General features: G+C 31.8%; 1 protein-coding gene across 3 annotated transcripts; it reads right to left on the reverse strand.

Annotated features, from left to right (window-relative positions):
* Positions 1-1,259: 1,259 nt before the first annotated feature.
* LOC125815685 (uncharacterized) lies at positions 1,260-9,175 on the reverse strand. 3 transcript variants are annotated; one of them, XM_049495223.1, is made up of 10 exons: positions 9,034-9,175; positions 7,479-7,749; positions 6,660-6,761; positions 6,452-6,534; positions 6,242-6,358; positions 5,408-5,510; positions 5,078-5,323; positions 4,657-4,999; positions 4,184-4,383; positions 1,260-1,390 (listed from the first exon to the last, which is right to left on the reverse strand). In XM_049495223.1, the coding sequence occupies exons 1-10, from the start codon at positions 9,150-9,152 to the stop codon at positions 1,277-1,279; spliced, it is 1,698 nt and encodes a 565-aa protein (XP_049351180.1). In that variant the 5' UTR covers positions 9,153-9,175; the 3' UTR covers positions 1,260-1,276. The 3 variants fall into 3 exon arrangements, with proteins under 3 accessions (XP_049351180.1, XP_049351179.1, XP_049351178.1); XM_049495222.1 differs by having other exon boundaries at positions 4,717-5,323; XM_049495221.1 differs by having other exon boundaries at positions 4,657-5,323.
* Positions 9,176-15,578: the final 6,403 nt, after the last annotated feature.

Genomic DNA, 15,578 nt, shown 5'->3' on the forward strand with positions numbered 1-15,578 from the left:
ATACACAGGTATAGTTTTTTTAAATAAAAAAAACGTGGATTAGCTCAAATGTATAAAAAAGGAAAAGAATTGCTTCCAAACCACAATACTGAATTTGTAGGTCAAGTTTAGACCAAGAGAATTTGACGCTCAAATGAATGAAAGAGATTTGGATAGGTATCACTAAAGAACGTGATGCCTTAACCAGAGGTTTGAGTACGAGTCTTGGGTATTGAAAAAAAATTTAGGGAGCTTGCTCCCGAATGGGGCCTACGTAGCAAATCCGGAATAGTTGAACTGTGAATATCGAACACCGGCCGAAAAAGAAAAAAAAAGTTTTAAAAAAATAGGTGGGCAGTTGGGCACTGTATTGTGCTCTCGAATTGTCACAATCACAAGAAGAAATTAAAGAAAGTAAAGATGAGAATGAGAAAGAATATATTACAAGGAAGTTAAAACTTGAAAACTTAAAATGACCAAACTTAAAAAAAAAACTTTCTTGCCCAGTTTGGTATCTGTCTTGGGTGTTTATCTGGTGGTCGGTTTGGTTTTTGCTACTTAATGATTTGGTTTATCGGTTATCAATTTTTATTTGTGCTAAAATGCTACCGAAACAATAAGGTATCTATCAATTCGGTTCGAAAACACACGTGAATATACCATTAACTAACAATAGAGTTGCAAGATGATATTAACTTTTCTTACTCTAGAAAGCAAAAAGGATAGTATGAAATACTGAGATTACTAATTCAAAGCAATTAAATGGATGGCCTCAATCATAATGTTCAATGTTTATATCTATTTCAAATAAATGAGAATAATATTGTAAATTCATAGGAATTAACGAGTTATCAAGTATAAAAACTAGAGAATCAATTTTCAAATCGATAACTTGTTCTTTATAAAATTCTATACCATTAATCCAATAATTCAAGAACACTTCTCGATTTGGATTATCAATTATGATTCAATTTTGAACACCGTATATCTGCTTTATCTGCTGTGGACTATTCTGTATCAGCAGTTTAACTTGTCCAAGCAACCTCAACAAATCATAAAGTACAAAATTGACAAGTACCTACTTCAGCAAGATATGGAATTATGCCTGAATGAATATTGATGTAAACTACAAAATATGTACTTAATTTAGCTCAACACATTGATCTCTTTGTTTCTGTATTTTTCAGTCAAAAATAGTAAAAACAGATCTAGCTAACACAACAAATCTAAAAACTGAAAACTGAATGGCTGCTGATCATTTTTATCCTATGAATGAATATGCAGAGTTCTACATGTGCTATTGACCAGCCCTTCTGAAGAAATGTTCTATTTGCAAGCATCCTTGAGACTGTGAACTACCTGTTTTCGTGCCGGACTTGCATCTCTTTATTGATACTGTACTCTCCTTGTCCTGATCAGGAAGTAAAGAGCAACAAATAAACTTCAACATTCAAACATTAACCTCTTTCTATAACAGTGTCAAATAGGAAATATATACTATTAGTTGTTTAAGATGCTCTAAACAGCATGGATAAACAAAAGGGAACAATGCATATGACCAAGAAGAAAATGATCTAGTTCTAAATGCAACCACAGTACTTTCCAATAAAAGTGCAAAGATGATTATTGGTTAGAAGTTGAGAACTTATGCTATCTTAGATACTACGATAATTAGGCTCATTTATTGTCATTCCTCTATAGTTGAGCTCAAAATAGTTTAAGAAAATCATAATAGGTGACGAGATGACAACTAAATTGTCCACCATTCTCTTCTTGCATTCTGAACTCTTACCACTTCCGCTGAGATGGAGATAAAGCTTTACCACATGAAGGTTAATAAGAAAGGTTTTGCTCATGAACAAAGAGGTAATGATGTTGAACAGCATGGCTTTGAATACCAAGGGGAACACAAAAAGCCCTATACTGTTTGAAGGTTTCCACCAGAAACGAGCTTATTAACAGATAAGTGAAGATTATAAAACAATGTTGAGCGTAAATGTACAACTCTTTGAGTTTCTCTTCTTACTCTGTACGTGAGGCAATGGCTTCATTATATAGTCATGCCTTCTCTCTACAATCCCTATCTTAGTAATATTACTAATTTTAAGTTATGTAAATATTTAATTAGGCTCTACTACACGTTCTGTCTATCATCCCCCAAAGTTGGACGTTGGCAACAATACAACTTCAAGCTTGTTCCAGAGTACATGTAAACAAACCTTATGTTTTCTGGATTTGAAAAGTCATGGCTTGATCAATATCATCCTTCTCTCATATCGAACCCTCTAAGTGCATTACCAAACTGAGTGAAGGTTGGATATGGGCTTTGCTTAGCATAACATCCTCAAGGTTTTGTATTTGTTTCCAAGACCTTTATCAAAATTTTAACCTTGCTATCTCCGTCTAACAATTTGTGTATAGCGGGGAGACTATCACAAATTACTTTGAATTCTTTTATGTGTTCATCTCCATATTTTAATCTCATTTTGATACTCTGAATCTGTTGCTTCAACTGAAATTCCTTATCTTTGGTATCTTGTAGGTAATTATCCTCAAGACTCCCCCAAATCTGTTTGGTCGAAGTGCAACCAATAATAAGTAACATTGACTCTTTCCAGCTAGCCAACTTCTCACCATGACATCTTTTTCTTCCCATTCTATAAACATAGGATTGACGTTTTCTTCATCGTCCTTTTCATTTACCAAAACCTTAGATGGCAGTTCCTTCACAACAATATCACCAATCATCAGGGTTTGCATCAACTGGCTTAAAGAACGTGGAATAGGGTTTAGGATACGGAATAACTTAGGTTAGAACCAAAGCTCTGATACCATGAAGAAGATTTATAAACCAATATTGAGAGTAAAAATACAACTTTTTATGTTTCTCTTCTACATGAGGTGATGGTTCCATTATATAGCCACGCCACCTTCTTAGATCAGTAATATAACTAATCAAAAACTATGTCAATATTTAATAACTGATCCCAAACTAATTAGAGTACTCTACTACACGTTCTACCTATCAATAGGAATTACTAATACAAGTCTAACTTCCTTCTCTGATTCGGAGAAGTAAGATCAACCAATTTAGAGATGAAATTTGGATAAACCAAAAAATTAGGAAGTCTTTTTTTTTAACAACTCTGGTGTTCGGGCTAGCTAATGCACACAGCACACCTCAACTAATTCCATACGATACCTGCCACCTCCCACCAGCAACTAACATTGTCTGCCTAGTGTTTTGACTCTGCTGAGATTTGAACATAAGACCTCATAGTTCTCAACCCACTTCACTGAACCAAAAGACTAGGAAGTTGAAACTGTATTACTCCAAATTTAATCATTATTTCAAGAAAGAAACAATAAGAGAGGATTGTGTCTTTGGGATGGTAAATGTTAAATGTCCCACATTGGAGTGAATAGGTTATTGTCTACTTACAAGGTCTTGAGCAATAATCACCTCATAAGCTAGCGCAAAAGCTGAGTTATGACTTAGGGTCAATATCCATTTTCTTAATGAGTTGTCTTCTTATATAATTTTCGGCAATCCTTATCTCATAAGCTAGGTTTTGGGGCGGTAATAGGCACAATAAGTTAGATTCGCCCATATTCTTGATTTACACAATGTTAGGCCCCTATATTATGTTGTCAACGCTCCAAATATCCATCCCTGACTGTGCAAGGAGGTGTTGCCACTTGCCAGTATGGTTGATAGAATGAGTAGTTGTCTCCTTATATGATCTTGGCAATCTTCACGTCATGAACTAGTTTTGTGGTTAACTTAGGCCCAAGGTTCATTTTCTTATCATTGATAAAACGAATTAAAAAGCAACATAGATCAAGACTTCATAAAAAAGGAAAATTGATAAATGCCTCCTATTAGGATCTCAAAAAATAAGAAATAAAAGAAAAGGAAATCAATAAAATAACAAAGCTTTCTTGTTTTTCTCGAAAATCACTCCAAGGTAAGAAAGAGATCATTTCACATCCTACTAGAGGAGTAGTGAATGATGAAGATAAGAAACCAGGCATCTCAGAGTGCAGACTGCTGATGCTGATCACAGTAAAATATGGGAAGGATCTACAGTGGATTCAGCAGAGACCTTAATGAGTAAAGCTACTTAATTTGGAATATGACAGGAAAGTAGCAACAATAACTGCACATATACATTTGTAAGTCAAAAGATGAGTAGATACCCACCAGAGAGGCCTGATTTATAGATCGGAGAACTTTAATCCTACCACCTCTGCCATCAGCTCCCACAGAAATCAAATCACCTGAATTTGCACCTGATCCTTGCAACCCTGCAGATCCCTTGTTCTGCACCTTCTTACACCATTTTCCCAAGTGCCTGTTTGTTCCATCAGGGCCTAATAATCCACCGGAGAAGCAATGGTCTCCTGAAATTTTAGACTTACAATGTCAAGAGAGCCTTCTTATAGAGTAATTTTCTTTTCCATAAGGAGGAAATGAATTTCACGACCTCCCTCAAGAAAAATCAAAGCAAAGGGTAAAGAGAAGCAATGGCCAATTCATATATATAATCAAACAAAGGGTAAAGTGAATTACGATCATTTGTAAACAGATATTTATTGCAAATCCTCTCCATCCAAACAACTAAGGAATTTGCCAGCCCACCAACATCAAAGATGTGAGAGCAAGAGAGAGAGAACCTATTTCGGCAAGTGAAGTTGGAGCTGAAGTTCCTTTTCTGATGTGAAATGAGGGCTCACGGTGAGTAAAGTCATCTAGAGGGAGAAGGTCATCGTCATCAAGAATAGTTACAGGTGGCATGTTTACTGTACTGTTCTTGCCACAATTCTTTAAGCCTGAGAGTTCATCCTTGTTATCTGATGCCTTTACTTGAGTTGCATCTGCAATCCCCGAACTTACCTTCAATCTTGATAAAATGTTCTCGTGGACTGCCTTCTTATGGTCAACTAGTGGATTCAGTTTTCGATTTGATACTTGATGCATATAACTGGAAGTCTCCAAAATGCCACCATCCTTATTTTCCTGGAAAGGGTTTTTCTCCCGATTATCTTGGTCAAGACAACTAGCTATGATACAATCTATTGTATCTTTTTCACTCACATCACTACACATAACCTTCCGTTTTTCCCCTCGACGAGAATCATGACCATAGCCAGTGACCTGATGCAAATGCACTACTGTATCGGCAAGTTCCTTTTTCTGATTCTCGTATGAGCATTTGACAGATTTCAGTTCTTTACTAACACCTATTCCAGATTCAACTTCAAAATTCTTGGAAGCTCTCAAAGTTCTCAAATGTTCATTGTCTCTTGCTTCAACAGCCATCTCAAGCTCTTGGACCCTTGCCTATTAATATTAGCACATTGAAGCATCTTCAAAGCTCAAAGTGAAATTAACAAAATTGGATTGACCAGGACATCAAGCACTTACCTTGAGCTTATCTATCTTCTCTATAGCCTTCTCAAGCTTACTAAGAGAACGAGCCTCCCCCCTCCCAAGGGTGTTGCACTTGGTCATCAATTCTTTGTAACTCCTGCCAGAAGCACACAGTAGTAGTCTTGCATCAAACTTAAAGCTTGAAGATAAAGAATGCTGATGTACCAGATAGAAGCAGACCAGAGTAAACCACAAACTGTACATCTCAAAACACTGGAAAATAACTTAACAATGTAAAAAGATGAGCATTTTAGGGGAAGGATCAGCTGGTGGGAAAACTTTCAGATCTCAATCACAAAACTTCTCTGTTAAATCAATCTCGGCCATAATACTTTAAAGGATATCCTAACAAGTCCACAGGCAAATTCACAATATATAACTTACTCCGCCCAAATTTATCTTATTAATAGTCGTTGAAGAAAATAATAAAATTCAGAATACTAGTCAGTATCTCTACTAAAAAAAAGTGACAACTATAATTACCTATAGAGCAGAAAGAAGCCACTAATTTTTCTGAAATAGCACTACTTCCATGTAAGCATGACATAATGCGCAAGAACTCTAATTTTGCAGACTAGAAGTTCTAGTCCAACTATCTTTCAAACTTTACCACTCTGTTGGATGTAAAGAGTCCTAAGGGAAGCAGGGCTTTTGATAGAGTTTCTAGGTTGAAGCTTATTTATTAACATGTAGACCTACATATTCCAACATGCATATTCTGGTATCCTGTCAACTATGACTTGCCTGAGCTCAAGCAGAAAACAAATATGATGTGTAACATGTAGTTCAGTTTCATAAATAAAAGCAACTCCAAAAATAAAATATTACTTGTTACGGATGACCAGTGACTTTTTCAAGACGTCAATTGTCTCTTTACTGTTGGCCTCATTACCCAATGAAGCAAGCTTCAGGACTTCTTCTTCCCCCAAGTTCACATCACAGACTCTAAAGACAAGAACATATATGAGAAGTCGTAACAAATTGTAGTACTACAAAATTATGATATAAATGCTTGTTCCCTTAATATAATTCACTTACAGCTTGAGTGCTGCAAGCTCCTTAGCTAGGGCCATACTTCTTTCTTGCAGTCGTCTGCATTCCAAGGTTGATTGATCTAGCTCCTGCAATACGAATTCTCCCAGCACATAGAACTTGTAAGAGTACATTTTTTCCCACTAGAAGGCATTCAGTGCAAGCATGCAATGCACAAATTTATTTGCAATAAATCAAGAGTCAAAACATCTACCTGAGATTTTACATGAAGTAACTGCTGACTGGCTGTCTTCTGTTTTTTAGCTTCATTCTTTAGAGCCACTTCTACTTTCAACTGCTCTTTGCAACTGAACAACTGAAAATTTCCCAGTACTAACAAGATTAATTGAGAGAAAGAAAGTTTTGAGAAGTCATAGGAGGGATGAATATGTAGGCAGATATTCTGACAAAAATATCTCTCAGAACACTTGGCTGTACAAGATATGCATCAGCAATCACCATGGGACATTACCTGAACTGGTCTATTTGCTCCCAAGAAACTTTTTTGGTTTTGAGCAGAATATCACTGTTTCAAATCATTATCCTAATGTTTTGGGTTCCACAACAATTTGAACACAAAATTCCTAGTTCTCAACCCACTTCATCGAACACTAGGTCACACCCTTGGGTGCCTAATTGTTTTCTCTTGCTGTGAACATGTATACTATATTATTAAACAGTCTATCATTCCCTTCAATAGCTCAAATTTTTAGTTTTGAGCTTGGTGGAGTAAAATATCTGGGAATGTACTTGTATTTTTGTGGAATCAAAAACTATCAAACATGTAATGAAAACGAAAATAAAAAAATGTCTCAACTAGACAACAGATATGCAAACTTCTACAATCATCTCTTTCTACAAATGAATTATTACAATTCTAATCCTTTTTTAGTCAGATTAACAACAACCTAAATCCATTCCCATTTCATGAATAGAAGTAAAGTACAGTGAATACCATAACCAGTACACAACTCTAAAATCTGTATACTGCAAATTCAAGGTAACCAAAACAGGAAAAGGATGAATCATTTACCTCAGCATTAACTTCTTTGATATCTTTTTGTTGCTGTTCCAGAGTAGAAGCCAGTTTTAAGACTTTCCCCTCTAACCTTTTGACCTCATTTTGTAATTCACAGGGAGGCCCCCCTTCAAAGTCATGTGGTTGCTGGGAAAGACTAGGATCATTTGGATCACCAACTGATTGAAAAAAAAGCCTATGTGTGTTTTTCTCTGTACAAGTCTGTTTGCAAACTGGACAATTCTTCTTCTTTCCATTTGTACAATACTCAAACCATTGCTGCAGACTGATTTTTACAACCATAACATGTGAGGCAGAAGCAACTATAGGAAAGACACAATAAAAAAATGAACCCAAATAGACAAATTGAGAAAAAAAATTATAATTTAATGGGTGCAAAGTAACATTGCACCACTCCTCCTTATGGCATTGGTGTAAAAGTTATATAAACACGTAATCACACACACCAGCTGCCAAAGCTCTACATCCACCACTATACACAGGCACATTTATAGGACAGTAGACTTGACTAGAATAACGTTAATGCAAATTCCTCTTTTCACATAATAGAAGCCGAACAGATGGATTTATCCGTAAAAACAAGAAACATTTGTAAAGGACATAGTATCAGACTTCAAAATTTGCATAAACAACTTCTAATAAACTGGTTCAAGTGAGTTCAACAATAGCCACTTTCAAATAAAACTCCAAGAACAAATGGGAGAAATTTCATAACAAGTAGGAGTACAATTTTAGGTAATAATTTTAACCAAATGCAATCCAAAACACATTTAACTAAATCTAGTCTCAGTATTTTCAATTTAAAACTAAGTACTATCCAAACCAAGGAAATCTAATACATTTTCCACATATTTTCAATTTTTAATCAAGTAAATCCAAACCAAGAATACTAATACAAGCTGTTACTTTTTTCAATCCTTAACCAAGTAAAATCCAGCCCAATGATACCCAGTACAAGTCTGTATTTTTCATTTTTTTTTACCAAATGAAATCAAAACCAAAGTTGCCCAATACAAGAGACGTGCAAAAAGAACGAATTTAGTTAAAGAAATGATCTTTAACCAGGTACTCAAACCAGGGTACCCAACACAAGTCATAATACATTTCAAGGTTGTACAACATTCCCAGGGTATACCACAAGTGAAGTCAGGGGAGTATGGCGTGTACGTAACCTTACCCATGCCGTGTGAATATAGGGAATTTGTTTCGGATAGATACTCAGCTCAGGTAAAAAGCATTTCAGTTTTTTTAACAAAATAAAATCCAAACCAAGGATACCCATCCAAGCTTTGAAATATTTTCAAACTAAACTAAGTGCAACTCACACAAGGAGGCGCAATACAGGTCATATACATTTAAACAAATTAAAATCCAAATTAAAGGTACCCAAAACAATACTTCGACTATTTTCAATTCTTAACTAATTAAAATAAAAATCCAGAATACCCAACTCAAATCTTGAAATAATTTTAACAAATGCAACACCGATATCCGCAAATTAGAAATCAAAAGCTCAAGAAACGGGAATGTACCGAAATACATAACTCACCAGAGCTCGTGAAAAACATGGCCGCAAAGAGAAATGGATTGAAGGTCTTCGACAACAGGTTTGAGATCCTCATAGCAGATTGAACAAATGGTCTTGGCAAATGTGTTGCCTCCTACCATTACTAGCAGCACCTGTTTTCTCCTTTTTCAGAAAAACGAACCAAGGGGAAATTGGGAAATGGTGAGCGGGACGGGAAGAAGAGGGAAAATTGAATTCAGGCAAATGGTGAAATTTTTATACTCTACTACCTTACTGCTTACCCGAGCCCTATTTTTCCCTCCTCTTTTTTTTTCCCTCTTATTCCAACAGTATGTATGTCCATAGTGTTTTCGAAAATTTTAGTTGATTAGGTATCGAAATTCTACTCTATAATTTAATTGGTAACTTATAATCACTTCCTTGTTTCTCATATCTTACCCAATTTATATTAATTATTTTTTAAATGTCAATATTTTTTCTTGTTTCGAGTCATTTTCTCTCATTTTGAACACAAATGATTAAATTAAATATTATTTTCTTTGTCTCCGTCTCAATATAAGTGTTATGATAATTCATTTCACGTTCATTAAAAGAAATTAAAAAAAATATTTATTGAGTTGTTTGTATTTATTAATGTTTCTTGATAATTAAATATTACTAGAAATATAAGTTTTTCAATATAAGATATACTAGTTGAAAAAATGTACTAAATCATTTTTTGTCTTGAATTTATAAAATGGCATTTACTTTTGCACAATTTTTTATTTTATTTTTTTGCTAAAGGCGACCTTATTTTTGGGACCAAGGAAATGCCATTCTCTCTCTCAACTTGCATATTTCATTATTTGTTTTATCGTGAAAATTTTCGGATGTAATTTTTTTATCATAAAATACATACATAAGTCGTTGGCGATTTCTCCGAAAATATTGAAGAAACCAAATATGAAATTCTTAGGTGATTTTGGTGTAATTTTTAAGGTGTTTTTTGGGATGCATCTAATGTTTGAATTCAAGGAAGAAGACGAAATCTATAATTTACATAATATTGTATATGGCAATATAATTTTATATAATATTATTATTAGGTATATACTGTTGTATATTAAAAATATAAACATTTTTGTAAAATATAAAAATATTGTATATTATTGTATATTGTATGTATAATATTATTTACTGGATTGAAATGTAGGTTAAAAATTGATAAGATAAGTTCCGAGCTATATTTTACAATGTAAATTAGATAATTATATTTTTATCGTTTTTTCTAATTATATGTTGTGAGATCCTCTTTTTTTTTTGTAATTTCACCTTCTTGCATGTGTTAAATAGTGGATTCATCTTCTTGCTTTCTTCCTTCACTTCTCCCCACTCTTTATTAAAGTGGATATAACTAATATAAAATGGAGACAGTTTTAAAAAGTCATTTATTTTTCCAGGTATTTAACCAAGAGTAAGATGGCAGTGTATCTTTAATTTTCTAGAAGTAAATAATTTTCTTAATAAATATGTCAGGCTAAAAAAATATACCACTTATTTTCAAAACGGGAGAATATCAATTTGGTCCCTGGAACGGTCTTATGTTTGCAAATAGATTCAAATTTAATTAGTCCATAACATGTTTTCAAAAAATTAATTTGAAAATTTTTAATTTTCTAGAAGTGAATAATTTTCTTAATAAATATGTCAAGGCTAAAAAAATATACCACTTATTTTGAAAATGAGGAAATATCATTTTGGTCCTTGAAATGGTCTCCTATGTTTGCAAATAGGTTAAAATTTAATTAGTCCATAACATGTTTTCAACAGTTTTGGTTCTTAATGGCTTGCCAAAATATTACAAATACAGTAAAAACCTCTCTAAATTAATATAGGCGGGATCATGAAATATTATTATTTTATAAAGGTATTATTTAATCGATAAATTAATATTTATTAATTTAAAGAGTTTTTCAATTCCAAAAAAAATGTGCAGGGAGGAAATCTCAAAGAATTTGAAAGAACCCACTTGTGAAAACGTCATTCATAAACTTGAGGTCATGATTAATAATCTCGGTTACCGCAATAAAATAGACGTTAATAACCTATTAGATGAGTGAAAATGGTACATGTTCAGAGATCCATAGCTAAGAACAAATTGTGGATATCATTGGAAAAACAATGTTGATGATAAAGTTGAAGATGATACAATACCTTCGGAAACATTTACGCATAAGGAAACACTTACATCTAGAACTCTTCACAATTATATGGTATAATTAGAAAAGACAACACCGAAACGTTTGGATGCAATTAGAAAATTTAGAGATGAATTTCAACTGGATTTAAATTTTAACAAAAAACAGAACATAATAGAATCATATTTTACTAAATTTTCTTAGATATATTTGTACTTTTAAGGAATTATTAGTTTATAATTGAGCAATTTTCACATATAGCAAACATAAAAATCATATTTGTATATTATAGCTATAGTGTGCATAATTGCGCTCCATAGCAAACCATGGCAAATTTTATGTTTGATATGGAGCTTTTTATTTGTATAATTCGCTACAAACATCCAATTTTATACAAATTGTTCAGTTTTGTATAAATTCATTTATACATTGTAATTTGTATAATAAGATCTGTATTTGTATAATTATAAGTGTATAGGACGAAAATATATGTATTTGTATTTGTATATACATTTTTCTCTCGCTTTATACAAACACAAACACATTTTATACATTTTATACCGAAATGTATAAAATGGCTAATTGTATATCGAAAATGGCTAATTGTATATCGAATCAGATGGTAAAAAAAGGAGATGTTTGATGCGAATTACACTTAAAATAAACTATGGCTATAACATTTAATTTGAATTAATAGTTTGTTATATAATATAATTTTCCCTTTATAATATTAATGGGACTATATATTTATATAGAATTCTTGTGAAAATATATTATCTTATCGAAATAAGTGATTTTTTCCATTGGCTCAAGTCGGGACCAGAGGAAATTATTATCTTAGACATATTATTAATTGAACGAGTATTAATTTAGTGAGGAATTACTGTGGCAACATACATGACATGAATGCAAATAAAAAGTCTTAAAACGAGTTGAAATCAAAGATTAAATTAGGCTCATGATTCTCTTAAGATGGGTGAAGGCTTGAATAAGTTGAGATTAAACCCAATTAAAATTATCTTGAGTCAAACCCTTAAAATTCTGGACAGGTTAGACGGGTTACGTATAGTTGATCTCATTTTTGATACCCCTACTAAAATAACTTATCTCATAATAATTAGTTTCAAAATAATTTATTCTCAACCAAACGATCCAACAAACAAAAAACCTTTAATCCTGGAGCCCATTATTTTAATATAATGATGGATTTGGTAATTGGTAGTGTCTACGTGAATGTGTGCATGTGTACCAATCCAATCTGACAAAGAAAGAAAAGAAAGAGCAGAAAGGAAAGCACTATGTGCAGAGATAATGATGAAGAGAAGCACAAACAAAGGCCCAAAACATTCCTCTTTAATTGAAGTACTCTTAAAACACTTTGAAGTGATTGAGATATGCACCAACACCTCTTACAGTGGCTATTTATGCAACTTAATAATTTGATCATATAAGGTGTAGTTTGCTTTTTAAAAATAAGGAAGAAATAATATCCACATAAAAAAAATATTATTACACTATTTGTTTATATAATGTGTGGTTACTTTTTTCTTCTACCACATAACATAAAGCATTCTAGCAATGTTAATACTCTAGGTTTGGTTCATGTTTTTCTTTCCAAACAAATTCATAATTAATACCCGAATAAGTTATACATGAAGTTTTTTTTTTAAAAAAGAATGTCATATTTCTATAATATAATAAAAATAACTTAGTTTTAATATTCTTTTTTTATTCCTAATAAATAACTTATAACCACACAAATATATAAGATTTATTTCAAATCATGAATTTTAAAAACTTAATTTTTTTAAAATTTTTTTTATGCATAATTAAATAATGTCGCATAAATTGAAAAATAGAAAGCGCTAATCTAGAGTATCAATTTGGTTAGTTACAAAAATAAAATAATAAAAAGTACGAAATTCCATACATTTTGATGCTAATTGCATCATATTTCAGAAGTTTTCTCAATTACAAAATTCTCGAATTTTTCATTGCTTTCAAATACACTCCTTGATTATTCAATATATTGTAAATGACACACTACTTAATGAGAGACATGTATCAGAGAGAGGATATGAATGTATCGAAAATACAATTAGGGGTCGTTTGGTAGAGTGTATAAGAATAATGCTGAATATGATGTATTAGTAATGCATGCATTAGTAATGCATGCATTAGTAATGCAAGCATTAGTAATGCTTGCATTAGTTATTCTTGCATTATTTCTTATACATTGTTTGGTTTGATGTATTGGAAATAGCAAGCCTTGTATAAAGACTATTAAAAAAATATTTGTTTACAAAAATACCCCCACATTCTTTTACAAAAATAATAATAATAATAATAATAATAATAATAATAATAATTATTATTATTATTATTATTATTATATTATTATAACTATTATTATTAATATTATTATTATTAGAGGGTAATTTTGTCATTAGTTAATCTAATGCATGCATTAAAACCATTGCATTGCTAATACCTAGAAATCCATGGTATTAGCAATACACATCTTAATACACAATAGAGTGTATAACTAATGCAAGCATTAGTTATACATAGGTTGGAAAAGAGTACCAAACAAGGTACTAGTAATACACAATGTTAATGCATGCGTTATTTTTCCTAATACACTCTACCAAACGACCCCTAGTACTGTTAATTTGCTTGACGTGCCATGCAATAAGAAAGAGTGAGGATGGGCCTGGTCATTGGGATTTGAGTGGTCTCATCACATGTCGTTGTCCCATATATGGGCCAAACTACTAGTATTCCATAGCTAAGCATTAATGTTTGAAATCTAGTCAAATTGGAACAAGCCTTTTGGCTTATAACTTGATAAGATAAAGTTTTTTGGGAAAATTCCATCGAACGCTAAATACGGTAATAGAAATAATAATGAATCTCATTATTCATGCTAACATATTTTTTTCTTAAAATGACTTCTACTACAATACTAACACAACCATAATAATTAGATTCAATCATATTAGAGAAGCTCCATTAAGAGGGGAAAAGCTATACGTGTTATTTTGTATACGCGTAAAAAATTATACGTTTAATATCATGAATTTATCATAGAACGTATATGTTCCATATGTATATTAAATTATATATGTGTAGGATACTATTTGAATATGTATATTGATGGTTGAATTTGTATATAATATAAATTGTATAGTATATGAATATGTATATACATATAATGAACATATGATTTATATATACATATATATAAAAACACTTCAATACAAATTATAGATGTGCGTGCACGTGTGTGTAATGGATATGTTATTTACATATACAAATGTATAAATATACTTTAACATAGTTATGTATATACAGTAATCGGTCACAATTATGTATATGTACGAATAATAACAAAAAAATATGCAAATTGTCATTCTGATAAGAACTTTTATTCCTTAAATATACAAACACGATTGGTCATTAACCCTATAATCGATCTGAAAAACAATTGAATCATCGACGATAAGAGATCGATTAGGTACACTCATCACCGGCGTCGCATGAATAATAACCATAACGGCAAAATTCTCTTTCGAAAGAATTTATGGACAAAAACAAGAACAAAAACTACGGCGACAACAATCAGAATAGCAATTGCGATAGAATCGCATATATCATCCAGATGAAAGCCCAAATAATATACAAACCAAAAAATAAAAAAATTGAGAAAAGATTTAGGCAATTACCTGTAAGATTGAAAAATCGATTACGAGGGAGATGAAGAATTTCAAATTTCAAAATGGAAGTGCAAGTGTGATTTTAGGAGAGAAAGAGGGAATGTGAAGAGGAGAGATGAAATTTGTATAAAATCATATACAAAGGCAAGTAAAAGTTTTCTTGGTTGGGTATACAATGAAACGTGGTTCCTATAATTAATGGCAAAAAAAATTGAAATTGTAACCACTCGTAGTAATTAAATTAAACCTCTTTAACTAATAACATAGTAATGTTTGCCAACTCCGATAACTTTCCCAAGTTTTTGTATCTAATAAACCACGAATTTATTCAATTCATTAAAATTTATTTGACCTGTTTTTTTTCTTTTAATCTGTTTTTAGTAAATGACAACAAGAGTAAAAAATATTTTAATATATATGACGTATTTTTAAAATTATAAAATTTGATTTTTTTTTATTTTATTAAATTCTATGTCAAATTAAAATAAGTTAAATAAACTAAAACAAAGAAAATAGCTTCAAAATCCAGAGTGGGAGATGGAGATAGTCAATTGATGGCTTGATGCCCATATAATTTATTTGTATTATGTTCTTCATGATAAAAATTAGCGTATTAAGTATATATTTTGTATCATAATATTTTTAAAATTATGTTTTACATCATCTCAGTTTT

Source organism: Solanum verrucosum, unplaced genomic scaffold (assembly GCF_900185275.1).
Source record: "Solanum verrucosum unplaced genomic scaffold, falcon-dt-bn FXZP01000261.1, whole genome shotgun sequence".
Classification (NCBI taxonomy): Eukaryota; Viridiplantae; Streptophyta; class Magnoliopsida; order Solanales; family Solanaceae; genus Solanum; species Solanum verrucosum.